This window comes from Loxodonta africana, chromosome 19, assembly GCF_030014295.1.
Source record: "Loxodonta africana isolate mLoxAfr1 chromosome 19, mLoxAfr1.hap2, whole genome shotgun sequence".
Taxonomy (NCBI): domain Eukaryota; kingdom Metazoa; phylum Chordata; class Mammalia; order Proboscidea; family Elephantidae; genus Loxodonta; species Loxodonta africana.
In genome coordinates this window covers 59,000,474-59,028,234 of record NC_087360.1, presented here as the reverse complement: position 1 = coordinate 59,028,234, position 27,761 = coordinate 59,000,474, and the positions used below count along the sequence as shown (strand labels likewise).

At 46.5% G+C, this 27,761-nt stretch overlaps 1 protein-coding gene across 2 annotated transcripts in view; it reads right to left on the bottom strand.

The window, feature by feature from the left end:
- The window catches only part of ANK1 (ankyrin 1), a 164,180-nt gene that overhangs the window by 4,003 nt on the left and 132,416 nt on the right, over positions 1-27,761 (bottom strand). The window contains exons 1-3 of one of the 2 annotated variants that reach the window (XM_023551076.2): positions 6,756-7,253; positions 5,960-6,043; positions 4,525-4,920 (exon numbers count right to left, since the gene is read on the bottom strand). In XM_023551076.2, the coding sequence (XP_023406844.1) occupies positions 4,561-4,920; positions 5,960-6,043; positions 6,756-6,974 (663 nt within the window). In that variant the 5' untranslated portion in view covers positions 6,975-7,253 and the 3' untranslated portion in view covers positions 4,525-4,560. Of the gene's footprint in view, positions 1-4,524; positions 4,921-5,959; positions 6,044-6,755; positions 7,254-12,542; positions 12,724-18,382; positions 18,942-27,761 lie in introns of those variants that run through there. The other variant, XM_064272784.1, reaches the window with a different exon arrangement.

The window sequence follows — 27,761 nt, the reverse complement described above, 5'->3', positions numbered from 1 at the left end:
ACCGTCAGTCAAGGTCAATTCGAAGGAAACTGATAGAGGGCAATTGCTAGGTCTTAGCCTTCTTGGTGTTTCCTACAGTGTTTACTCCAGTGCTACCGAAAAAAAAAAAAAAAGTATAGTGGCTGTCAAGTTGATTCTGACTCATACAGAGACTCTATAAAAAAACCCACTGCTGTCGAGTCAATTCTGACTCATAGCGACCCTGCAGGACGGAGTAGAACTGCCCCACAGGGTTTCCAAGGAGCGCCTGGCGGATTCGAACTGCTGCCCTTTTGCTTAGCAGCTGTAGCACTTAACCACTACCAGGGTTTAACTGTCCTATAGGGTCTCCAAGGCTGTAAATCTTTATGGAAGCAGACTGCCACATCTTTCTCCTGAGGAGCAGCTGGTGGGTTCAAACCACCGATCTTTCAGTTAGTAGCCGAACGCTTTAACCACGGAGCCACCAGGGCTAAGCATTCCTCAAATAAGAGACAATTATAAAATCTTGAGTCTGTGAAAGACAGGTTAATACTTCCCACCCAGGTTTCTACCCAGGCACTGAGCAGAGGAGAAATTTCAAGCCTTAGAGATCATTCCAGCAGAAGCTCTCATTTCATCATTGGGTAAACTGAGACTCAGAGAGGAGTTGTGGCCGGTCCCAGTTGGAGCCTACAGGCTGTGGCTGGGGCAGGATTAGAACACAAGTCTCTGGCTCATTCTACCACTGTCCCACACCTCTTCTCCTAATTCCACTCAGAGAAAGGTCTTGCCCTCTAAAAAGCTTAGAAAATAGCCCCTTCCCACTCCTCATGGCTGTGTTGGTCAGTTTCTTTCCCTCGTTTTGTCCCTCTGTGCTGTAACACCTGGTCCCCGCAGCCCCATTAGCCAGTGCTTGCCGCCCTCTCCTCTCCTTCCCAACCCCAGATTCTAATATACTTGCAATGTCTGGGGAGTGAGGGTGGATTGTAACTTAAAACAAAATAAAACAGCAAATTAAAACACCTGCCTCCCTGCCCCCTCCCCATTGAGATTATTGATTGTTTTTTTTTTTAACTTATTCAAAATATCTCATTGTCAGAGCTAATGCAAGTCTTGTAACCAGAGTATCCAAATGGAAAGGATCTCTGTAAAAATAAAAAAGGCTGCAGTCTTTGAATTCTGCATCTGCAGATGCAGATGGCTGCTGAGAATCAGTCCCCTGCCTTGGCTTCTGGAATCCAGAGCACTGCTGGGCTGTCTTGCTACCAGCCCTTCCAGCTTCCTGACTCCATTCTGTCCCTTTAGCAAGACCCTAATAAAAAAAACCAGTGGCTTTCAAGACAATTCGGACTCATGGCGACCCCATGTGTGTCAGAGTAGAACTGTGCTCCGCAGGGTTTGCAATGGCCGATTTTTCAGAGGTAGATGGCCAGGCCTTTCTTCCAAGGCACCTCTGGGTGGACTCTGACCTCCAACCTTGTGGTTAGCTGCTGAGTGCCTTAACCGTTTGCACTCCCCAGGGACTGAGACCCTAATGCTTGGACCTATATACTCAGGCACAAAGCAAAACCCACCACCTGCTATTGTGTGCCCTCAGCACTCATCCCCTGACTAAACTGCAATTTTCTGGCTTCTGAAAATATTACCAGAAAGCACCTTCCCAGCATTGAGAGTGGTAGTGAGGGAATCAGAGTGGGCATTTCCAGTCCATTCCATCCTCATCCCAACCCTCACTGGGACTTTCCACCCTTTGGGGGTGTTCCTCATCTTCTGACGGCCTATTACCGTCATTCATTACAACTCACGTTTTAGACATACAGTCTACAACTGTGCCACACCACCTCTAGGAAGTTTGGGAAGGAGAACCAACATTGGGCATCATAAAGTCACCTCCAGTACGCATAAAAGCCACTTCAGGAGTTTCAGGCAGAATCCCAGGTGCCAGAACTTTAATTCACAAGGTCTGGGGCAGGAATTTGTATTTTAACAAGCCTCCTGGACAATTCTAAGCCAGAGGGTTTGTGGATGACACTTTGAGAAACAGTGGACTAGACTGTCATCCGTTACACAGCCCCATCCCAGACAAACACACTGATCACAACCACCCTGTGAGCAAACATCATCAGCATTATTGCTATTGTATGAATAAGGAGCCCAAGGCTTAGAAAGGTCAATCGACTTGTTCCGGGTCACACTACCAATCAGATCTACAATTGATTGTCAGAATACGTATGTTATTTACTCTTTACCACAGCTTTCACAATTACATCACTATTTTAAACTTTTTTATTAAAGAGTAACACACATTCAGAAGAGATTATTATCATCCGTCCTCAAGGAGGCTGAGCTAGTGCAGTTAAACGACTTGTTCAAGGTAATGTGGGTCAATGTGCTTGGCTGCTAACCAAGAGGTTGGCAGTTCAAGTCTACCCAGAGGCTTCTCAGAAAAAAGGCCTGGCAATCTACTTCCAAAAAATCAACCATTGCAAACCCTATGGAGCACAGTTCTACTGTGACACACGTGGGATCACTATGAGTCAGAGTCAACTCCCGGGCAACATTTTTTTTTTAATCTGGAAATAGGGGGAGCTAGATCTTGAGTCTAGACTCCAACGCCCCAGCTTTCACTCTCTCTGAAATAAACACGTGTTTGGGAGCGGCTGGTGGGAGTGAGTATTGAGGATCGGACAGCATTCAGTTCCTTAATTGTGAGGGTAAAGGGTTTTACGCCACCTCCTGAACATTTAAGGGGTCTAGGTAGGAGCCCTGCCTCTTTGCTGGCTTCCTCATCACTGTGTGTCCCCCTCGCCCCCCACACACTCTGCTCCTCCTAGACTCCTATTGGCAGAGACCCCTGACCCATCCTGGAGACCACCTGCTCAGTGTTCCTGATGCCCACTCTTGTGTGGTCCAGTCCCTGCATTGCCCTTGGGGGTTTGGCCACTTCGGAGATCTTCTATAGCAAATTAAAAAAACTAATAATTCTAAGCTTCCCCTCTCCCCTCCTCCAGCCTGGCTTCTGGGCTGTCTCTCTCCTGTTGAACAATATCAGCAGAATCTGAGCCAAACAGAAGCTGAACTTTAGAGCCACGGCTGCTGCTACCACAAGAAAAACAAGGCAGAAAAGTGTCCTTTTCCTTCCACTCCCTGCTTTTTCAAATTATCTGCACCTTTGCGTTATTTCCAGGACCAAGACGCAGGCCATCACAGCCTCAAAGCAACAGCCTGGCGGTGCCAGGGTTAATGCAGTGACCTCCTTAAGCTGCTGAGGAGTCAGGTCTAATTTTATCCTATAACTAGATCCACCAGTCCTCTTTTCTGCCCAAGTGCTGAGATATGATGGGAAGCACAGAGTCAGCAGTTCTGGCGGCTCAGAAGGCAGTGGGCTTGCTTTTGGCCTGAGTGCAGAAAGGCAGCGCCTGCGTGGGCTCAGCCCCACAGCCTTGCCCTGGGGTCTTAAAAGGGTAACAGCCTCGGCAGTGCTGTGCTGGGGCCTCAGTGCTTCCTTGCGTCCTGCTGACTCCCACCCCGATGCATCCTGTACTGAGCTGCCCCGAGCTGGGCACAATGAAGGGCCTCGGGGCAGCTCAGTACAGGATCCATCAGGGAGGACGGAGACCAGAGCTGGCCGCTGAAGTCCCCAGCACTGCACAGGGCGCGTGGAGGACCATCCACCGGCGCAGCGTCTTCACCGCGCCCCCTCACCGCACAGCACGGCACACCCTCCTCCTCGGGGGCCCCCCATGCTTGCGCGCACGCATGCCATGCAGTCTGACAACCACCCAACCACCCTGCCTTGCAGGGAGAATGGCGTAGATGCCCTGGGTCTGTTCAACTTCGCTCTTTCCTAGAAAGCAAAGGAGAAGCATGTTTGAAGAAGCACCAAGGAGAATCTAAATCTTGGGTTCATCAAACTTCCGTAGGTTTCAGGTTCAAGAGACACCTGGAAAAATGGTTGATAGTTGGACATCTGTCTGTCACTCTTGGAGCTCTTCCCAGGGACCTACGCTGGCTGCTACACGCTCCACAGATTCCACTACCCCCTCCAGCGCCCTGTCCTTTCCATCTCTAGAGCACCATTGCTTGGTTTCCAAGATAACAGTACTGCTTAGATTTACAGCATGCTTTTCACTCATTAAAGCAGTTTTTCAAATCTTATTTTTCTCAAGCACTTCCTGAGAATTAGGTCAAGTAGGTATTGTTAGTTGGTTGCTTGATGAGGAAATTGAGACTCAGAGATGCAGTTAGTAGGTTGGCAAGCTAAAATCAATGCCTCAGGAGTGCCCTTGCTCCCTGCCCCAGCTGTAAGGGCTTCTTTTCATGCCACATCATGCTGGCAGAGGGCTGGAGTTCTCGGATGGGGTGAAAGGGCCCTGAGAGCAGAGTTCTCTGGGGAAAAAGGATGGAGAGGAGGAAGCATGCAGGGGCAGCTCTCCACCAGCACACCAGGCCATGCACAGCAGATGGAGAAAGACGGCGTTACCTCCAAAGAGGCTATTCCTGGGGGAGAGGCTGGGAGATCACTGTTTCCCCCTTTTCAGGCTGGCCCGCTTCACTATCTGAGCCCCCTTCCTGCCCTCTATCAGGTCCGGCTGTAGGCTACTTCCTTTGGGCTCCACCTGGAGATGGCAGCAGAGACAGAAAGCAGGACAGATCACACAGCGAGACAGGCAGAACATAAGCAAAAGAATGAAAAAGAGATCGTCTGGAGGTCGTGGGGAAGGGAGGCTCAGGGGAGAGCCGAAAGGAAGGGGTGAGTGCACGGCCCAGATGGAAACCCAGAGTGAACTGGAGCGGACATGGGGCAGCAGATAACGGTGCCCGGACCACTCGGAAGAGCAAGAGATCTGCGTCCAGCTCACTAGCATCCTCCAGGGGCCCCTTAACAGTCACCTTCTCATGCATCTGGGTGTCATCAGCACCAGATGACTCTATCTCCCGAACAACTTTGCGAACAATCTGGAAAAGAGAGGGAAGGGGGAGAGGGCTGGTCAAATAATCAAGACAGAGTTTGAGAAGAGAAAGTCCCTGGAAATGAGATCCGAGGCAGAGGCAGCCTTTGTCCTAAAGGGCCCTTCCTTGACTGGCAGAGAGAAGGGATGCTCTTTTGCGTCCCATCACTGTATGGAAAACTCACAGTGGACAACCTCAGAGAGGCTAGAATTTGAAGAGGGATCTTAGCAGGCTTAAGGATCAAGGTTTGAACACATGTACCTTCTATCTCCAGGCAAAAGCCCTTATTGAATTCTGCCCTGTGGTATGAAGAAAAGTTTATGCTGTGTGTCTTTCCCATAGGACTATAAACTCCTGAAGGCAGAAAACATTTCTTTGTTGTCTACGGTAATGCAATGCGATTGAATCCATTCATTCCCTCATTCATTCATCCCAAAATTCAAACTATCGCGTACTCGGCATCTACCTGCCATGTCCTAGGAGGGGGAGATGAAAACATAAGCATGGTCCCTGCCTGCAAGAAGCTTCCTGTGTGGGAGGAAAGACAGATGCACAGGGGCATGGGCGGTATCCCCGTGGACACACACAAGGTCCTCCCTTTGCTCCTTCTTCTCCCTTTTGCTCATACCTGGCACAGTGCCCAGCACTCAGTAGGCAAAATCATGGCTGCTGAATTAATACCTGCTACTAATTCCATGAATTTCCACATCCTTTTGTTTTAGGAGGCTCTCTTAAAGCTCTATTTTCTGAGCTAGGCATCTCAGGATTAGGTTTGGGCTGTTCCGTGGGGGCAGTTCCCTCAGGAACAGAGTAGTGTGAACTACTCAGGCTGAATCAGGCAAAGAAGCTATGAGGAACACCATATCTGGACCGCAGAAGCCCGGAAGCTCCCAGCATCTGAACATGCTTACTGAGCAGTAAAGACGGCAGCCACAGCCATGCTTATACCCCTCTGTGAGGGCAGGAGCCAGAAGCTGTGAGTTCCGCCCGCCTACCAGCTTCCAGCCCACCTGCCCCTCCCAGCTCAGGGGGACTCTACATCCACCTTCTTGGTGACAATGTTGCCCTGTTCATCCGTGAATTGTTCCTCTGTCACCTGCTCCCCTGGAATATTCTGAAGCTCATTCCCCTGGAATTAGAGAAAGGCAGAAGAAAAGCTGAGGTTGAGAAGTCGTAGTTTGGAAATAAGAGGAAGATGAAGCAAAATAGCAGGAGCGGCAGCAGCAGCAGCAGCAATAGTTTCAGTCCAATAAATCCCCACTATCACAGGGAACTCCAACTTGGCAAGGAGCTGCAGCCAAACCAATGGGTCACTGAGTGTCAGAGGCACCCCAGCGGGGCCTGAAGACAGGATGGAGCCTAGAGCCTGCAAGAGCTTTGTGCTCTCCATCCTCACAACAGCCCCAGGGAGTAGGCAACACCAGGACCACCATACACGATTTACAGGGGACGCCCTGAGAGAGGAAGCGAGGCACCTAATTTATGCTTCTACAGCACTTTACAGTTTAGAAAGCACTCCCACATACTCCATTGCCCTGCATGTGACTGGCCTGCAATCTGGAAGCTGCAGGACAAGAACAGACCTCTAACACCCAGAGCTGGCTTTCTCTGCCATCCCATGCTGCTGGGGGGCCTGGGTGGGTGCTGCACAGAGCTCTGGCTCTCTGTGCAGGACTCGATCCACCGAGGTCTGTCCGCTCCGTCTTTTCTACCATGTGTCCTGACTTGGCATCTAGCACTTTCTCCCACTCTTCCCCATGCCCAGCACGGCCCTCTTCCCTGGCCTTGGCCCCCAGTGGCTCCCTCCTCTAGCCCAGTCCTGCTGCCTGCCTGGCGTTTACCTTCAAGAAGACCCGACGCCGGACCACCCTGGTGGAAATGGTCTCCTCGTCGTCACTCAGGCCTTCGCTCTCCCCCAGCTCCTTGTCTAGCTCCTGGTGAATGTGTTTCAGTACAAAGCACAGGGAGCCCTTAACAATGTGCATCACGTTCTGACAGCTGACCAGGAAAAAGCCCAGAAGCACCAGTGTGACCAGGAGCTGGATGATGAAGGTCCACATCCTCACCTCCTCCTCACCGGCCTGGCCCTCCAGTGGCCAGCGGAGCCAGGGGCCTGGCTACTGCAGGAGTCCAGCCTCTCATTCTCCTCTCGGACTCCTGATTTTCCCAGCCGCCCCATCCATATTCTCTCTCTGTCTCTGGTTTTCTCTCTCCGTCTCTCGCTCTTTCTCCCACGACAGGAGACCCAGTGGCCCCACGACTGGAATAGCCCGTGCTGAGTGCCTCTCCTGCTGAGCAGCCCCAGGCTTTGCCCTCACCCTGGGTGACGTCAGGCTTCTATAATTTTAGCTCCCCAAACCAGCTGCTGGAGCTGTCCAACTGGGCGAGAAGGAAGCCGGCAGGTGCTTTTGTCCTCTGCGTTGAGAGCGCATGTCAAAGTCACCGTGCAAGTGACACCCCGCCCCACCCAGAGAATGCTCAGAGAGGGTCTTGCTCTCATGCCTTTCCTTCCTTCCTGCCTGCCAAGGCATCCTTATGGGGACCTAGAGGACAGTGCTGCCAGGGAGTGAGTGAGCTCTTCCCAGGGAAATGTTCTCACCCAGGGATATAAGAGGACGGGGGGTGGGGAGAGAGAGGGAAGATCCAAGAATGTAGCTACTTGTGTGTTTCTCTGGGGCTGCTATTGCTGTGATCAGAATGATGCCCACCCCCGCCCCTAAGGATGGGACTAGCTAATGCTCTGAGCGTTAAAACTTTAATTAAAAAAGAGCCCCAAGAGTGAGTGATTTACTCAGGCCCAGTCAAATGAGCACAGCACGGACCCAGCACAGGTGGTGGGGCCACCTGGAAGCCCATTGGTAAGTCCTGGAGGCCGGAGGTGAAACTTCCCATCAGCTCTGGGTCCCTTCCTTTACTGGGCACGGAAGCCCTGCCCTTTAGCATAGAACTGGCATGTCCATTTAAGGCCTGTCCTTAGGGCTCTTCCCATGCTAGGCTGTCAACACCCACTGAGCAGGAACCACGCGTATTAACTTGCTTTCACAGAGCTGATTCACAAATGCAGCGGCAGCAGCAGCTGTGGCTGGAAGAAATTTCACTTTCTGGATCTGGCTGTCCCTCTTTGATGAGCAGCCTAGGACGGTGGAAGGAACAAAGATCTGGGACACAGCACACTGACCTGCCACTAACTTACTGTGAGGTCTTAGGAAAGCTGGGTGCCTTTCCTGTACCTCGGTTTCCTCATCCGTAAAACAGGGGTGCTAGTGCAATCTACTACTTTTCAAGATTGCTGTGAAGATCACATGGTTTATGAGTACTGTTATTGTGAATAATGAAGTCCCAAACCCTGCTGGCATAGTCGTTGAGAGCTACGGCTGCAAACCTAAAGGTCGGCAGTTCAAATCCACCAGGTGCTCCTTGGAAACCCTATAGGGCAGTTCTTGTCTGCCCTGTAAGGTTGCTATGGGTTGGAATTGACTCGTCGGCAGTGGGTTTGGTGGGTGGTACAAATGGTTAAGTGCCCGGCTACTCTTCGAGAGCTGATAACCTGCTTCCAAAAGGTCACAGCCATACAAACCTTATGGAGCAGTTCTACTCTGCACACATGGGGTCGCCATGAGCCAGAGTTGACTTGATGGCAACTGTTGGTTTTTTTTCTTTTACTGTTAATAATAATAACAAACACTATAGTGCATACCACTCCACAGACATTGTTCTGTGAGCTTTTCAGACGATAACTCATTTAAACCTTATAAAAATGCTACCAGGTGAGTTCTGTAATTTTCCTATTTTACACAGAAGACACGGAGGCACAGAGAGTTAAGTAACTTGCTTAGGTGAAAGAGTAAGAGTCAGATTTCAAACTCTTATCACTACATGTACTGCCTCACGTCAACAAGAACGCACCCAGAAAAAAAAGTCCATAACATATACCAAGGAGCTGGTCATCAGGACCATTTGGGGTTGTCCCAGACAAGAAGAGACCAACTTCAGCTATTTCTACCGATTGTCAGAGAAATCAGCTGGGCTACTGTCATAACAAATGATGGATAACACTGCAGAGAATGAGAATTCTGGAACACTTAATTGTGCTCATGAGGAATCTGTACATGGATCAAGAGGCAGTTGTTCAAACAGAACAAGGGAATTCTGCATGGTTTAAAGTCAGGAAAGGTGTGCGTCAGAGTTGTATCCTTTCACAATTTTTTATTCAATTTGTAGGCTGAGCAAATAATCTGAGAAGCTGGACTCTGTGAAGAAGAACAGGGCATCAGAATTGGAGGAAGACTCATTAACAACCTGTGTTATGCAGATGACACAACTTTCCTTGCTGAAAGTGAAGAGGACTTGAAGCACTTACTGATGAAGATCAAAGACCACAGCCTTCAGTATGGATTACACCTCAACATAAAAAAAACAAAAATCCTCACAACTGGACCAATAAGCAACATCATGATAAATGGAAAAAAGATTGAGGTTGTCAAGGATTTCATTTTACTTGGATCCACAATCAACACCCATGGAAGCAGCAGTCAAGAAATCAAAAGACGCATTGCATTAGGCAAATCTGCTGCAAGAGATCTCTTTAAAGTGTTAAAAAGAAAGATGTCACCTTGAGTACTAAGGTGCGCCTGACCCAAGTCATGATGTTTTTAACGGCCTCACATGCTTGCAAAAGCTGGACAAAGAATAAGGAAGATTGAAGAATTGATGCCTTTGAATTGTGGTGTTGGCGAAGAATATTGACTATACCATGGACTGCTAAAAGAACAAACAAATCTCTCTTCGAAGAAGTACAACCAGAATGCTCCTTGGAAGCAAGGATGGCAAGACTGCATCTCATATACTTTGGACATGTTGTCAGGAGGCATCACTCCCTAGAGAAGAACATTATGCTTGGTAAAGTAGAGGGTCAGCAAAAAAGAGGAAGACCCTCAACGAGATGGATTGACACAGTGGCTGCAACAGTGGGCCCATGCACAGCGACAATTGTGAGGAGGGCACAGGACCAGGCAGTGCTTCATTCTGTTGTGCATAGGGTTGCTATGAGTTGGAACCTACTGGATGGCACCTAACAACAACAGTCATTCCAGGCCTGCCTCCTGAGAAACAGGTTTTTTTTTTCTCATGGAATCTAGATTTCTAGAGTCCATGGAGTTGGGGTGACCCACCCAGGCCGCCGCCCTAAGGTGATCTTTTGAACCTTGAGCAGACTGGTCTGAAAGTCACCTTTCAGTCAAATAAAAGCCTAGTAAGCAGCTTAGTGGGGTCCGTTTTGCCTTATCCCACCCATTGCTATAGAGTCGATTTCGACCAGGATCTCGAACTGGCTAATTCCAGTTCAAACCTGTGCTGAGAAGTTGCGTGTCCACCTCAGATATACTGAATCAGAATCTACATTTTAACAAGAGGGGATATCAGAGGTGGACATGCAAATTCTCAGCAAGGGTTTGAACTGGAATTAACTGGTTCAAAGCCCGGATTTTGACTCATAGCAACTCTATAGGATGGTGTAGAACTGCCCCATTAGGTTTCCAAGGCTGTAAGTTTTTACGGAAGCAGATTGCCACATCTTTCTCCCATGGAGCAGCTGGTAGGTTCGAACTGCCGATTTTCCGATTAGCAGCCGAGTGCTTAACCACTGCATCACCAGGGCTCCTTTTTGCCTTATCATTGGGCTTTTTTGAAGAATCATTTATGTGCAGCCAGTTTCAAGAAACAGAAGCTCTGGGGTCAGCCTGGAAGCTGTGTTTTAGGGTAAGTTGTTATTATGTCAACACCGTTCCCTGGCCTTTTCCATGGCAATGTCAATAAGATAGGGTATAAGAATCTTTGGGAGTTCTTTTCTCTTTGGAACACTTGACCCTCTAGTCAGAAGTATTGCCCAATTTGTAAGATGTATTTTAAATAAATGCCGTATCAATTTTCAGATTATATCATTGGCTTAATATGGTTTTTGTTTTAACGCTCCTAAACTGCAAATTACATGGTATCTCTCTGGCTATCTGTCACAACTCCACTGTCTTCAGGGAGTCCATGGAAATTCTAGTTTATGGGTGCTTTGCAAACTATCCCCTTAAACACACCTCACTGTCACCCACTGGCATACCCCAGCCAAATGCTTGCTGACAACAGTTATATCCTTGCCATCCAATCGGGTCCTAGGTCAGGGAGGCGGTCTCCATTTCAATGCTGGGCGTGGTGGCCCTGCATACTCACTCTGACAGCAAGAATGTGGGACTGGGAACCCGGAGATCAGGACTTTCCTGGCCTCGACATCCGTTCACTATATGACCTTGTGGGAAGCCCTTGGCCTCTCTGGGCCTGGGTTTCCTCAGTATAAATGAGTGGGATGGGCAGTATGATGTAGAAGGTTTCTCTCCATGATTTCCTCAGACTGTCCTGCTTTCTGCCTCTGCTCCCCAGTTCTCCCCTCACCAAGGCTGCCTGCAGAGGGCCAGTAGGGGAATTTTCCTAGCTGCTTTCCCTTTCCCCAGGGACTCAGGAAAACAGACCCAAGCAAGATCACCTGTGCTCCAGCAAGCACTGGGCTGCCTGTGACTGGGAGCCACAGGACAAGGACGGGGTGCCAAGGAATAGCCTGATGGAAAAGAATGCAAGGGGGTGGGCTTGGGTTAAAAACGGACACGCTGCCTGTCCTGTCTTCATGCACATACTTGGCAGGGAGGTATTCTAAATAAAACCCGATTTAATTCCTGGCAGTTCTTCAGAGCCAGCAGCCCAGGGCCATTTTAGAGCAAACCCCATCCTGGGGTCCTCAGGGGTGCTTGGCTAGAAGAAAGGTTCAGCACAGGAGAGAGGAGGGAGAAGAGGAAAAAGGAGAGGGGAGGAGGGCAATTAGAAGTGCGGGACGAGATGAGCACAGAACAGCACCAACAGACCTTAACACCGTGTTGAGAGTAAGAAACGGAATGACACGTGTAACACTTCATTTATATACATATTAAAAATACCCACGCAGAAAACAGCAATGCAAATAAATAAAATAAGGCAAAGTAAAAGGGAGGGCGGGGAAGAGGAGGAAAGGAAGGACAGACATGAAGGAGGCCTGAGAGAGGACAGGCCCAGGAATGGGAAGGAGGTAGGAAGAGAGAAGGCCTAGGATGGGGAAAATTCTAACTACCTTGGTGACCCCCACCCAGAGGTCACCCACAGAATTGCAGAATTCCAGAGCCAGATGAACCTTGGTGATAATCCAGTCACCCCTCATATTACCACAAGGAAACTGAGGTGCCGAGAGTGGCCTGTCCACATCACACAGCTAGAGAGACCCAGGGTTAACCTAACAGTTTGTCAGCAGCAACATGGGAACATCACCTCGCTGCCGGGGCTGTGGTGAGGATGGATGACCACCTGCAGTGTTCCTGGAACACACAGTTGCTCCATAAATGTTAGCCCCTTCCTTCCATCAGTAGGGATCAAGGAGGCAGAGGGGTGGACCATGACCTTGCATTCTTACTTCTAGAGAAAGTGAAGTCACCACCACAAATTTTAAAGAAAGAAAACATGCCTGGCTCAGGGCTTGAATTGGGAGGCTGCCCCAGTGCTTCAGGCCCCTTTTCGGTGCCGACACAGGCAATAGCAGGCAGCTCCCTGTGGGCTCTCACCTCTAACTCCTGGGAGAAGGTGCTCTCAGCCTCAAGTTGCTCTGTCCCCATGTGCTCGGTTGCAGACACCAGGACGGTCTCATGCTCCTGAGACCCACTGTCCGTTGTCTGGAACGAGTGTGGGTCTTCCATGACCTCCTCCTGCTGAGAACTTTGTGTGGCATCTTGTGGGTCCTGCAGTCTAGGGTCCAGGAGAAGTGACAGAGATGGGCAGGAGAGAGAAAGGACACCTGGTCATTCTCCAGTCTCTGCTCTCCCAGATACCCTTCCCATCCGGAGCCCTGGCTCATTCACACACCTGTACTGTCCACCCAAAGGTGGAGAGAGTGTGAGCACTTTCTGGTCCATAGAGTCACACATGGTCCATGCCCACAGTTTTGGTGGAAAGAGCCATGGATACCAGTGCCACAGGTCCCCCTTCCTTTGGGTGAACAGCTCCCCACTCTAGGTTCCCGAGGCACTTTGCTTGTACTGATGGCCCTGTCACTAGTGCCTCCACACTCACCGTCTTTCATCCTCAGACTATGCCACCCACCTCCCCTCCGGTCTTCCAGGTCATTCCTACTGACTTCTGGAAGGTTCTGGCTTCTCCAAGACAGAAACCAAACCAAACCCATTGCTGTAGAGTTGATTCCGACTCATAGCGACCCTATAGGACAGAGTAGAACCGCCTCCCATAGAGTTTCCAAGGAGCGCCTGATGGATTTGAACTGCTGACCTTTTGGTTAGCAGCCGTAGCACTTAACCACTATGCCACCAGGGTTTCCTCTCCAAGACTTCTCATGTCAAAATAGATGGTGATTTCAATATCTAGCATCTGGTTTTTCAGGTCCTTGACCTCTTCTCCTTCAGTGACATGACCTCTACCCTACCTCAGCTTCTCACTCCCACAGCAATAGTCTCGATCTTGTTGTCTTTATCAATAACTGCCACTCTTCCAGTCTGTTTCACTCCATCACTCTCCTAACCAGTTCCTCCTTTAGTTTTAGTTCACTGCCTCTAGAATTCTGACTCCAACAACCCTTTAACCCCGTACTAGGACCTTCAGTCCAACACCTTCACATCCTTTCTCCCCTTCGTTTGCTGACTCCAACAACCCTTTAACCCCATACTAGGACCTTCAGTCCAACACCTTCACATCCTTTCTCCCCTTCGTTTGCTGTTGTTAGCGGCTGTCAAATTGGCCACCAACTCATGGCAGCCCCATGCACAACCTAAGAAAATGCCGCCCGGACTTCAGGCAACCCCATGGTCAGTTGTGGACCCAACTGGCTGATTTTCAAAAGTAGATCACCAGGCCATTCTTCCTAGTCCACCTTAGTCTGGAAGCTCCGCTGAAACCTGTTCGGCATCATAACAATAGGCTTTGGCAGATGGGTGGTGGCTGCACATGCGGTACATTGGCCGGGAATTGAACCTGGGTGTCCCACATGGAAGGCAAGAATTCTACCACTGACCCACCAATGTCCCCCATCTCCCCTCCTTACCCAGCCTGAATCCCGCGATTAGTCATTATACTAACTACCTTGCATACACTGTTTTTGTATTCCCTTGGCCAAACATCGATCTTCATTAAACCCTACTCTTCACCCTATCTGTGCTGCGTGGATGCCACTGCACATGGCTGAAGAGAAACACAAACCACCCTGACTGGTCTAGCTTGAAATTCACAACCACTAACCTCAAGCGAGGAGCCCTGGTGGCACAGGGGTTAAGACCTATGGTTGTTACCCAAAAGGTCACCAGTTGGAATCTACCAGATGCTCCCTGGAAACCCTATGGGGCAGTTCTACTCTCTCCTATAGAGTTGATATGAGTTGGAATCGACTCGACGGCAAGTTTCTTTTTTTAACCTCAAGCGAAAGGCGCCCTGGTGGTGCAATTGTTAAGTGCTTGGCTGCTAACTGAAAGGTTGGCAGTTGGAACCCACCCAGCAGCTACCTGGGACAAACACCTGGCAATCTGCTTCTGTAAAGATTACAACCTAGGAAACCCAATGGAACAGTTCTACTCTGTCACACGGGGTTACTGTGAGTGAAAAGCGGCTCCAAGGCACCCAGTGACAACAACCTCACTGCCCACCAAGCATACATTCCTTCCAGGCCCAAGTCTTCCCCTGGATGATTATTGCATACTTTCTCCTCTCTTCTCACACCTTCAAAGGACTCTGCTTCCTATTTTGCAAGAAAATTCAAGGGATCAGGAGAGAACTGCTGTGCATTCCCACCACCACATCTAACCCCCAGGGTTCCAGCCCTCTGGGGGGGCGAGCATTCTCCAGAGTGAGTGTGGGTTCTCCAGAGTGAGTGCAGGTTCTCCAGAATGAGAGTAGGTTCTCCAGAATGAGAGTAGGTTCTCCAGAATGAGAGTGGGCCTTCCTCTACCTTCAACATTTCCCCCTTCACAGGATCATTCTCAGCAGCTGTTTTATCTCCACACAAACAAACAAACAAACCCTCTGCTCCTCTTTCCAGAAAAACTCCCTTCGAGAGTGGTCCACCGTTGCTCATTACTGTCACTTTCTCTTGAACGTTCCCATTCCCTTGACATGGTTCCTATTAGGTCACCAGTCCCCTCTTTCGTTGCTGAATCTGAGTTGCTAAACAGCTCAGTCCTTATCTGACACAGCTGTTCCCTCCCTCCTTCTCAAACATGTTTTACTGTGACTTCCAGGTCATCCCATTTGCCTGGTTTCCTCATCCCTCTCTGGCTACTCTTTCTCAGTGCCTTTTGTTGGTTCCTCCTAATTTCCTTGGCTTCTGAACATTGGAGTACCCCAGGGGTCAGTGCTCAGGCCTCTTCTACTTCCTAAGTGAGCTAATTCAGTCCACAGCTTTAGGGTCGCTAGGAGTTGGAATTGACTCGACAGCAATGGGTTTGGTTTGGTTTATACGCTCATCATGCCCAAATGTATGCCTCTAGCCAGATCTCTTCCTTGAGCTGCAGATGTGCGTGCCCAACTGCCTCCTTGACATCTCTACTTTGGGCTTCTAAACGGCATCTCAAGCACAGTATGAACAAATCCACACTTACGATCTTCTTCCCTAACCTGTTGCACCATCTTCCCCACTGCAGTTAATGGCATCGCCATCCTTTCAGTTGTTCAGGTCAATGATGCCAGTGTCATCCTTGACCCCTCTCTTTCTCTCACACTCCACATCTTATTTAACATTATTTTTCAGCAAACACTTCCAGCTCAACTTTCAAAATATATCTTGAATCCAACCACTTCTCACCACCCCTATTGCTACCACCTTGGTTTACATCACCATCAACTCGTGCCCCCTAACTATCTCACTGCTTCCATCCCTGGCCATGCCAGGCTATTCTCAAGGCAGTTTCCAGAGTGTGTCTGTAAAAAGGTATAGCAGATCACATGATGCCTCTGCTCAAAACCTTCCAATGGCTCCCATCTCACTCAGTAAATATTAAAGTCATTTCTAGGACTTCAAGGCCCTACAGGTCTGGCCCCTTTACCTCCCTGACCTCATCTCCCTTGTTCACTTTGCTCTAGCTACAAGGACCTCCTCACTGTTCCTTGAACATGCCAGACATGCTTTGCTTCAAGGCCTTTGCCCTAGCTGCTCCTTTTGCTGGAATTCTCTTCCCTCAGATATTCACTAGGCTCACTTCACTCCTTTAAGTCTTTACTCAAATGTCACTCTCTCAGTGAGGCCTTCTCTGGCCACCCTATCTATAATTCCAATCATCCCCTTCTGCCTGTTTTTTTCAATGCCATAGCCCCAGCACCTAGAAAAAGTGCCCAGCACCTAGTAAACCAAACCATGCCCGTTGCTGTCACATCAAATCTGACTCATAACAACCCTATAGGACAGAGTAGAGCTGCCCCATAGGGTTTCCAAGGCTGTAATCTTTATGGAAGCAGACTGCCACATCTTTCTCCCATGGAGAGGCTAGATGGTTTGAACCACTGATCTTCTGGCTAGCAGCCAAGCACTTTACCTCTGGGCTACCGGGGCTCCTTCAGCACATAGCAGGCACTCAATAAGTATAGTTGAGTGAGTGAATGAAAATCATCTGTTCCCACTGGACGGCTGACCAAAGTCACAGAGCCAGGAAGCGACAGAAGTAGACCAAAGCCCAGGCCTCTGGCTCCCCATCCAGTGGCCCTGTTATTATATCATGGTACAGTGGCCATGTGTTCAATAAATGCTTGTTGAATGAATGACCACCACAGGTTGCTGAAAAATGGCCTCTCTCACAGGAATACCGGTATGTCACTTTGAGCCCTCACAGGCTCAGCCTTTCCATTCCTTCCCACAAATCAAAGGATGCATCTAGGAAATTAATGAATTCTGTGCTGTCTTATCTCCTAAACTATTTCTTTTCCCTTCTTCTATGGTACCTAGGGAAACCCTGGTGGCATGGTGGGTAAGAACTATGGCTTGCTAACCAAAAAGTTGGCAGTTCAAATCCACCAGGTGCTCCTTGAAAACTCTATGGGGCAGTTCTACTCTGTCCTTTAGGGTCGCTATGAGTTGGAATTGACTTGATGGCAATGGGTTTACAGATGGTACCTGGGTCACCCTGTAAGGATCCTGGGGAATGGCCTGACCAGTCTGGGCCTTAGAATGGGCCTGAGGAGCAAATAGGACAGGAAGAGGAAACGAGAACATTTTTCCTACAGCCTGGCCAGGCTTCAGTTCCTTGGGTGGCCACAGCCTTCTGGGAGCAGGTGAGCGATCTCCTTGTTTAGAGAAAATGTAGGAAGCAAAGCGATATGGAGGAAAGGGCCTCTGTCACTCACCCCATGTAAGAGCCCAGGAAGACCAAAGTGATACCTGTCCACATGTCTATCTTCTCTCTCTCTCCAGACTGCAAAGGACTCCTGACCTCTGCGCCCTCCTCCACACTCAGCACAGTGCTGGGTTTGTGGTAGGTGTCCACACGTGGACAGAGAGAGAACAGTCCTCAGCCTGAGGACTCTCAGGGTCTGCAGAGGTGCATAAAGCCCTCTGCCCAAACTGCCAACACTGTTTGCTGTTACCACATAGTGCCGTTCCTCCTCATCACCAGAAGCTAAGGTGAGAGAGTTACCCTGAGGAATGACCATTTCATAACAGTCGAAAGCCCCACCCTGCCCTATACCAGCCTATCAGTCTCTCTCTGTGAAAGGGCGATAATAGAAAGAACACCCTACCTACCATCAGCTCCATCACACACAGGCTGGTTGACCACATGTGAATAACTTCTCTGGGTCCTGCTGCTTCTAGGCTTCTAAATATGGCCCTAAACAATAAACCACGATAATGATAGCTATTCTAGCTCCAGCCACATTTGAGAGCTATGATCTCACCAAGCTTTATTATCTCTCCTAAGTACCCTCTCCCCTGGTCCCTCAGCCTCTCAACTGCCTCAGCTGGCCACAACCAGGGGAGTGTCCTGGGAAAGGACTGGCCCTTGCAGGGTACAGTTCCACCCTGATATTACAGAAGTCTAAGTGAGGGCTGGGTGGCTTCACAGGCAAGCTGATACCATGTTGTATGCTGTCGAGTCAATTCCAACTCATAGCAACCCTACAGAGCTGCCCCAGAGGGTTTCCAAGGCTGTAAATCTTTACCAAGGCAAACTGCCACATCTTTCTCCCACAGAGTGGCTGGCTGGTGGGTTCAAACCACTGACCTTTCAGTTAGTAGCTGAGTGCTTAACCACCAGGGCTCCTAGCTGGTGCCATATTGAATTTATTTGCTCAAGGGCATTTAGGACTCAGGGTCAGAGGTGGCAGCAGCCCCTAAGAATTCTATCACACTCATTGCCAGACACACTGTTACCCGAAGCCCAGGAAGACTAAAGTGACACCCACACAGCAAAGCCCTTACCTGTCCTGGCTCTTCTCCATCATCTGACTCACGGTGGGAGACTCTGTGATTCGGGCTTGCACACTCTGCTCGCCTGAAACAAGAGACACTTCATTCTCTGAGTCCTGCCCTGCACCTGTTGGGTCATCCTGCCTCTCAGAACCTGGCAGCTTCTCTTCTGACCTCTGACCTTCCTCCTGGTCAAGCAAATCAATAAGGCCATTTGTGGCATCTGAATCCACTGTGTCGTCCTCCACAAGGTCCAGAGAGCCCAGCTCGAGGCCCTGCGGTTCCTCAGAGAGCGCTCTCTCCAACTTCCACTCGTGGCCCGTGGCATCAGAGTCCTCGGCCTTGCTGTACTCCAGAGAGGAGTCCTCAGCAGTGACCAGGGAGGGTGTGAGGTCCGCAGACCACACCTGCATGTCAGACATCTCCAGAATGGTGTCATGCTCCGTGGGCGCCAGGGGGATGGCGTCTAGGACGGCCACCTCGTTCCAGTCCTGGTCTGCACGCAGCGGAGAGGGAAGCACGTAGTGCAGGGAGGTGGGGGACGGCAGCTCGTCCTGCAGCGAGGCGTAACCTGGATGGGCAGACAGAGGGCAACATGCTCCAGAAGCGATTTTTGTCACACACGCTTACGTGCAAGTAGACTCGCGTGCACGCACACACACACAGGCGCAGCCATAGATCCGCATGCACATTCGGGGCCGGGGTGGGGGTGGCTTTCCGAGCTCAGGTTCCAACCCTCAGGCCTTGTGGCTGCTGCCTGGGGCGCCAAAGCAAGAGAAACACGGCTCTGAGTTGGGGGCGGGGGGTGGTGGCAGCCAGGGAGTGGGGGAGAGGAGGGCTGTTTTGCTGGATGGCAAACAGAAGAGATTGGAATTCTTTCTTATTCAGCCCAGGGCACTAGATAAAGAAGCATTTTTCCAAAGGACTTGTGGTCCAATCTGTCTCATATCATACGAAAGCCCTACTTCTTGATGGTTGTGCAGAAAAAAACTGTTGGTCTCTCTTTGCTCAGAACCTCACAGTCCTTAGGGGCTCTGTCGGAAATGTTCCCTAAAGGGAGGAACCACTGCATCCAAAACCAGGGTCAGTAACCAGGCTGCCTTGCAGGGGTCTAACGGGGGTACGCTGAACATCCACAGACCTCAGTGCGGTGGTCAAATGGGAAATGGGCTTCTGGTTTGGGATGAAGTAATTGTTCCTCAAGCTGTGTATTGGTCCCAGAAACTCTGAACCATCTAAAGTGGCACAGATGAGGGTTGTAAGGGTTCAAAAGAGGGGGCAAGGTCAGAGGGGCACCATGAGGTGCTAGGTATATCTGCTGCTGCTTCAATATTCTGCCCTCAAGCCCTGAGCTAGTCATCCCAGCTCCAGGTCTTCAATGACCTGGGGGGATGGGAGCCGGCCAATGGCAGCCCCCAAGTGCATGGCCCTGTAGTCACCACAGTCCGTTAACATGTTTGCTCTCTGCTGACTGGCTCGAGCATGAGAGTTTTCTGGCTGGCTTTATTAGTGGCTCTCTGGTGCTCAGAAAGAAACTAACAAACTAAGAAACTGAGTGAGTGGCATGTACATGGCAGGTAGGCGGGAGCTTGTATGAATGTGGAATGGGCAATATTCTGTCAGGGGGCTCCCTAGCTCTCCTCTAGCCAGGAGTGGGGGTCCTCGCTACCAGGAAAGAGAGCCTCTGACTTCTCTTCAGACTGGGTGTCTAAACACGTGGGTGGGAGAAGGGACTAGAAGACAAGATTCTCCCTTCAGCTCAGCTTGTCTGGGGAACCAGGGAGCAGGTGTGTGCCTATAACTGCTGAAGACTGAGCAGAGCCAAAGGAGGACACTGGGCATGAGTGGGACTGCCCACTGCTGAGTCTGTTGGGACCTTCCTGTCCCCCAGAGAGGCCCACTGTCCAACTCTTCATTCTGCCATTCAAACTCACCCCATCCCACATCCGATTGTATTTCCAACTATTCGGGGGCTAAGCCTTTATTCTAGCAAAGTGATCTTTTTCTTATTGCCAAAACTTCCTTTCCTTATGCTCTCTTCTCTACTTTTGACAGTCCTATCATTTATCCTCACTCACTCACTGGTTCAACCAAAAACATTAATTGAGTTCTGACTACGTGCCAGGCACTGTGCTAAAGGGGTCTCTCTCTCTCACACACACACACACACACACACACACACACAGGTTCTTTCACATGAAGTCTTTCCCCAATTACTTATTGAAACAATTGTTTCACGTAATCGTAAACTCTTTGGGGGCAGGGATGATGTCTACTTTTTTCTCCCACTTGCTTAAAACAGGATTGGGAATCCACTGGCCCCAGTGATCACTGGGGAGCTCTCCAGTTGTGTGAGGGTGACCCAAGAGCCAGACGTAAGGACCTCACCCACACTGAGTATAATCACAACTGCTAACATTTACGTATGTGTTCAGTGTGCCAGGCGCCAAGCTATGTGCTTGACATACATGTTCTCTCTCAATCTTTCCAGAAGAGTTTTCTTCCTGACCAATCTCTATCAGTCTAAGTGGTTCCAGGACCCAAAATAGGGAAGGAGGGAGAGACGGGTGGTCGGGTGGTTTGGGGGGTAAGGCTGTGTGATGGGTGGTGAAGGTTAACCTTTGGCAGAAGGTGAGAGAGTAGGAGACACGGACGAGTTGAATCTTACAGTGATAATAACTCCAAGTCATTGTATGTTAAACTGTGGCCTTCTGGGGAACTGGAAAACCAGGGGCAAGGATCCTCAAATCCCCCATAGAAACCCTTCCAGAGACATGTGAACAGAACATTTTAGAGCGGAGTGATTCTTGTGTTTCTTATTTTTATTCTTGCAAATAATATTATTGCTGTAATTTACCAAGCATCTACTTTGCACAAAACATATTTAACATTTTGTCATTTTTAATTGCCACAACAACCCCATGTTGTTGTTAGGGGCCATTAAGTCAGTTCCGACTCATAGCGACCCTATGTACAACAGAACGAAAACAACCCTGTGAGGGAGGTAATATTCCTACTTTATAGGTAAGGAAACTAGAGGTTTGGCAACTTACTTAACGTCATACAGCTAGTAAGAGTGATCTTCCACTAGGTTTTACCACTAATTTCCTTTTAAAATGGCTTTATTGAGGTGTAATTGACTGACAATAAATACAATATTTAAAGTGCATCGTTTGCTAAGTTCTAACATATGTATGCACCCATGAAAGCATCACCACAATGAAGATAGGGGACATCCATGACCGGCCCCACAAAGGTTTCCTCGTTCTTCTCTGTAATCTCCACCCCCCCCCACTCCCCACCCCCTGCCTTGTGCTCCACCCCATTCTCAGGCAACAACTGACCTGCCTTTTGTCACTATACATGAATCAGCATTTCCTAGAATTTTCTATGAATGGAATCATACAGTATGTGCTCTTTTTTGTCCGGCCTCTTTCACTCAGCCTCATGAATTTTTGAGCTTCATTCACGTTGTTACGTGTATCAATAGTTTATCCTTCCTCACTGCCGAGCTGTGTGATATACCACAGTTGGTTTATCTATTCATCTGCTAATGGACATTTGGGTTGCTTCCAGTTTTGGACTATTACAAATAAAGCTGCTAGTCAGTATGGGAGTTTGTTTTCTTTTCTCTTGGTAAATACCTGGAAGTTGCATGGCTGGATCCTGTGGAAGGTATGTGCTTATCTTTTTATCAAGGTGTTTTCCAAAGTGGTTGTGCACTCCCATTAGCAGTATATGGAAGTTCCAGTTCCTCCCCATCCTCATCAGCACTTGGTGTGGTTAGCCTTTTTAATTTTAATAGGTGTGTAGTAGTATCTGCTTATAGTTTTAATTTGCATTTCCTTAAGGACTAATAATGTTGAGTACCTTTTCATGTGCTCATTTGCCACCTGTATATCTTCTGGGGTAAGGTTCTGTTCAAATCTTTTGCCCATTTCTTAAATTGGGTTGTTTTCTTATTATTGAGTGTTGAAAGCTCTTTATATATTCTGGATAAAAGTCCTTTATCAGATTATTATTTGTCAATATTTTCTCCCACTGTGTAGCTTATCTTTTCATTTTAAATTTTGATGAAGTATATATAATTCATCAATTTGTTCTTTGATGGATTGTTGTTGTATCTAAGACATCTTTGCCTTTCCCAAGGTCTTAGAAGTTTTATAGCTTTAGGTTTTACATTCAATATATGATCTATTTTGAGTTAAAATTGCATATCATGTGATGTATGAATCCAAGTTCATTGTTGCATATGAATATCCAATTGTTCTAGCACTCTGTTGAAAGATTGTCGTTTCTCCAATGGATTGACTTTGTACCTTTGTTGAAAATCAGTTGTCCTTATATGTATGGGTCTATTTCAGGAGTCTCTATTCTGTTCCACTGGTTTATCTATCTGTGTGCCAATACTAGGTTATACTGATTACTGTAGTGTTGTAATAAATCTTGAAGTCAGTTAGCGTGAGTCCTCCAACTGTTTTTCTTCTTTTTCAAAGTTATTTTGGCTATCCTAGGTCCATCTATAGATCATTTTAAGGAGAACTGACATCTTAACAATATCGAGTCTTCTGATCCATTAATAAGATATATATCTACGTTTATTTAGGTCTTTAATTTCTCTTGGCAAGGATTTATAGTTTCCAATATACAGGTTTTTCACATTTTGTCAGATTATCTCCATGTATTTCGATTTTTTCAATGCCATTGTAAATGGTACTTTTTTAAAATTTTGATTACCAATTGATTTTTATATATTGAAATTGTATCCTGTAACCTTGCCAAACTCAATTTATTAGTCTTTTTTTTTTTTTTTTTTTGATAGGTTCCATTGGATTTTCTACATGGGTAATCATGTCATCTGTGAAGGCAGACAGCTTTACTTCTTCCTTTACAATTTGGTAGTCTTTTATTTCTCTTACTTGCCTTATTGTACTGGGTATAACTCTAACACAATGTTGAACAGAAGTGGTGAGAATAGACATCTTTGTCTTGTTACTGAACTTAGAGGGAAACCATTCAGCCTTTCACCACTAAGTATGATGTTAGCTTTAGATTTTTTGAAGATGCCCTTTATCAGGTTGAGCTCCTTTATATTCTGACTTTGCCGACAGTTTTCACTAGGAATGGAAGGTTGGGTTTTGTTGAATACTCCTTCTACAGCTTTTGCAATGATTATATGGTTTTTCTTTTTAGTTTGTTATATGGTGAATTAGATTGATTAAAGATTATTAAACCACTCTTGTATTCATTGTATAAATCCCACTTGGTCACGGTATAATTACCCTTTCTATATATTGTTGGATTCAACTCGCTAAAATTTATATTTTTTTTCATATATGTTCATAAGGGATATTGATTTATAGTTGTCTTTTCTTGTAATGTCTTTGTTTTCTATGTCAGGGTAATCCTGGTTTCATAGAATGAGTTGGGAAGTGATATCTCCTTTTCAATTTTCTAAACGAGTTATTTCTTCCTTAAATGTTTGGTAGAAATCACCAGTGAAGCCATGTGGGCCTGGAGTTTTTTTCTAAGAATGTTTTTAACAACAAATTCAATTTCTTTAATAAATACAGGGCTATTCAGGTGATCTGTTTCTTCCTAATTAGCTTTGATAGTTTGTGTCTTTCAAAGAATTTGTCGGTTTCATCTACGCTTTTTAATTTATCAGCACAAAATTGTCATAATATTCCCTTATCACCTTTTCACTACCTGTAGAATCCACAGTGATGCTACATCTCTTGTTCCTGATATTGGTAATTTTTAGGTTTTTTTTCCCCTGATCAGTCTGGCTGTCAGCTTATCAATTTTTTTGATCTTTTCAAAGAACCAGCTTTTGATTTCATTGATTTTCTCCAGTGCTCTTCTGTTTTCATTGTCTTTGATTTCTGCTTTATTGTTGTTTCTGGTTGCCGTCAAGTTGGAATTGTCCAACTCATAGTAACCCCATGTGTTACATACCAGAACCGTTCCATGGGTTTTCTTGGTTGTAATCTCAACGGAAGCAGATCACCAAGTCTTTTCTTCTGTGGTATCCCTGGGTCGGTTTGAACCACCAGCCTTTAGTTCAAGAGTTGGGCACAAACCATTTGTGTCACCTAGGAACCTGGGATTTCTCTTCTTTTGTTGTTAGCTGCTGTCATGAATTGAATTGTGTGCCTCCAAAATACCTGTCAGCTTGGCTAGGTCATGACTCCCTTGTATGATTGTCTACCATTTTATCATCTGATGTGATTTCCCTATGTGTCCTAAATCCTATCACTATGATGTAAGGAGATGGATTAGCAGCAGTCATATTGTTGGGATCTACAAGATTAGATAGAGCCTTAAGCCAGTGGAGCAGAGAGATGTGAGGGGGTGCCTCATACCACCAAGATAGCAGTGCCAGGAGCAGAGCGTGCCCTTTAGACCTGAGGTTCCTGCACTGAGATGCTCCCAGATCAAAGGAAGGCTGATGACAAGGACCTTTCTCCAAAGCCGACAGAGAGAGAAAGCCTTCCCCTGGAGCCGGCGCCCTGAATTCGGACTTCTAGCCTACTGGACCGTGAGACAATAAACTTCTCTTTGTTAAAACCATCCACTTGTGGTATTTCCGTTCTAGCAGCACTAGATATGGTTATGACAGCTGCCACCGAGTCAGCCCCTGACTCACGGAGGCCCCATGTTACTGAGTAGAACTGCTCCATAGGATTTCCCTGGCTGTGATCTTCTTGGGAGCAGTTCACCATGTGTTTCTTCCGTGGAGCTTCTGGGTAGGTTTGAACCACCAACCTTTCAGTTAGCAGACAATTGCAAACTGCTTGCACCACCTAGGCTCCTAATTTTCACTCTAATTCTTATTATTTAATTTCTTCTACTTACTTGGGTTTAATTTTCTGTCCTTTTCATTTCTTAGGGTGGAAGCTGAGGTCATTGACTTGAGAACTTTCTTTTCTAATGTAGACGTTTAATGCCTTAAATTTCTCCCTAAGTACTGTGTTAGTGGCATCCCACAAATTTTGATACCTTGTACTCTAATTTTCATTCAGGAAAAAATACTTTCTAATTTCCCGTTAATTTCTTCTTTGATTCATGGTTTATTTATATGGGCATCATTTAGTTTTCAAATATTTGGGATTTTCCGTGTATCTGTTATTAGTTTCTAATTTAATTACACTGTGACCTGAGAACATATTTTGTATGACTTGGATTCTTTCAAATTTATTGAGACTTGTTTTACGATCTAGAACATGGTCTATTGTGGTATATGTTCCAGGTGCAATTAAAAAGAAATGTGCATTCTGCTGTTACTATAATGTTCTACAAACACCAGTTAGATCAAGTTGGATGATAGTGTTCAAATCTTCTACATGCTTAGTGATTTTTCTACTTGTTCTATCAATTATTGAGAGAGGGGTATTGAAATCTCCCACTATAACTGTATTTTTGTCTATTTCTACTTGCAGTTCTATCAGTTTCATTTTTTTTTTTTTTTAAATAATCCTAAATGTTTACATTTAGGATTGCTATGTTGGTGAAGAATATTGAATATACCATGGCCTGCCAGAAGAACGAACAAAGCTGTTTTAGAAGAAGTACAGCCAGAATGCTCCTTAGAAGTGAGGATGGTGAGACTTCATTTCATATACTTTGGACATGCTTTCAAGTGGGACCAGTCCCTGGAGAAGGACATCATGCTTGGTAAAGCAGAGGGACAGTGAAAAAGAGGAAGACCCTCAATGAGATGGATTGTCACAGCGGTTGCAACAATGAGCTCAAACATCGCAACCATTGTGAGGCTGGAGCAGGACCGGATGATATTTGCTTCCGTTGTACTTTTTTTTTTTTTTTGTACATAGGGTTGCTGTAAGTCAGAACCAACTTGATGGCACTTAACAACAACAACAATGTTCTTTTGATGAGCTTACCAATTTATTATTATGAAATTGCTTTCTTTATCCTTGGTAATATTCTTTGTTCTGAAATCTACTTTTTCTGATATTAATATAGACTTTCCAACTTTCTTTTGATTGGTATTAGCAACTTTTATCTCTTCCAATCATTTTACTTTTAAGCTATTTGTGTCTTTATATTTGAAGGCATTTCTTGTAGGTAGCATACAGTCAGGCCTTTATTTTGTATCCAGTATGACTATCCCTGCCTTTCAATTGGGGTATTTAGATCATTTATATTTAATAATATTTTATTATTTTGGTGGTGGCTTTAGGGTTTATAGTATAAATCTTTACCTCTACCTTGAAGTGATATTGTACTACTTGCACATAAGAACCTTATGATACTATACTTCCATTTCTCCCTCCCAACTTTTGTGCTATTGGTGTCATAATTTTACTTTTACATATGTTGTAAACCCAATATTTCATTGTTATTATTTTTGTTTAGTTATCTTTTTTAAAGATATTTAAATAATGAGAAAATAAATCTTATATATTTACTCCCACAGTTAACATTTCTGGCACTGTTCGTTCATTTATGTCGATCTATATTTCTGTCTTTTTTTTTTTTTTTTAAGATTTCTGTCTGGTATCATTTGCCTTTGGCCTGAAGAACTTTTTTAAATACATTGCCTGTAGCATGTGTCTCCTGGTGATAAATTCTTTCAGCTTTTAAATTAATTAATTTTTAGGACATCTTTTAAATTAATTAATTTTTAGGACATCTTCCATGGTTGTCTTTATTTCTGAATGTTATTTTTGCTGGGTATAGAATTCTAGGTAATGTTAGAGAGGTTGCTCTTTTCTTCTTTAAAGATGCAGTCTACTAATGAGAAATATAATGTCATCCTTATCTGCATTCCTTTGTACATATTGCCCCCTACCCTGGTTGCTTTTAAGAGTTTCTCTTTATCACTGCTTTTGAGCAGTTTGTTTATGATGCATTTTGGTGTAGCTGTTTTATGTTTCCTGTGCATAAGATCTGTTGTAATTCTTTGATCTGTGTATTTACAGTTTTCATCAAATTTAGAAAAAATATGGCCATTATTTCTTCAAATATCTTTTCTGCCCCCCTTCCTTTGGGGACTATACTGTCACATATATTAGGTCACTTGAAAGTGTCCTATAGCTCACAGTTTTTTATTATTTTATTTTCTCTCTTTATTAATTTTGGAGAGTTTATATTACTATGCTGTCCCGTTCACTAATCTTCTTTTGCATGAATCCTTATTTTTTTCTGTCTGGTGCCCAATGTGTTGAAACTGCTGTTTCATGTATTTTGCTCATTTTTGGTCACTGCAAGCAGGAGGGTATATCCAGACCCTGTCGCCCCCATCCTGGCCAGCTCTGCTGGCCAAGGAAGATCTGAGGCTCATTCTTGGGTATCCTTTGAGACTTTTCCACTTCATAACTACCATGGTGTTCACTTTAGCGACATTTCATCCAGATAAAAATGTGTC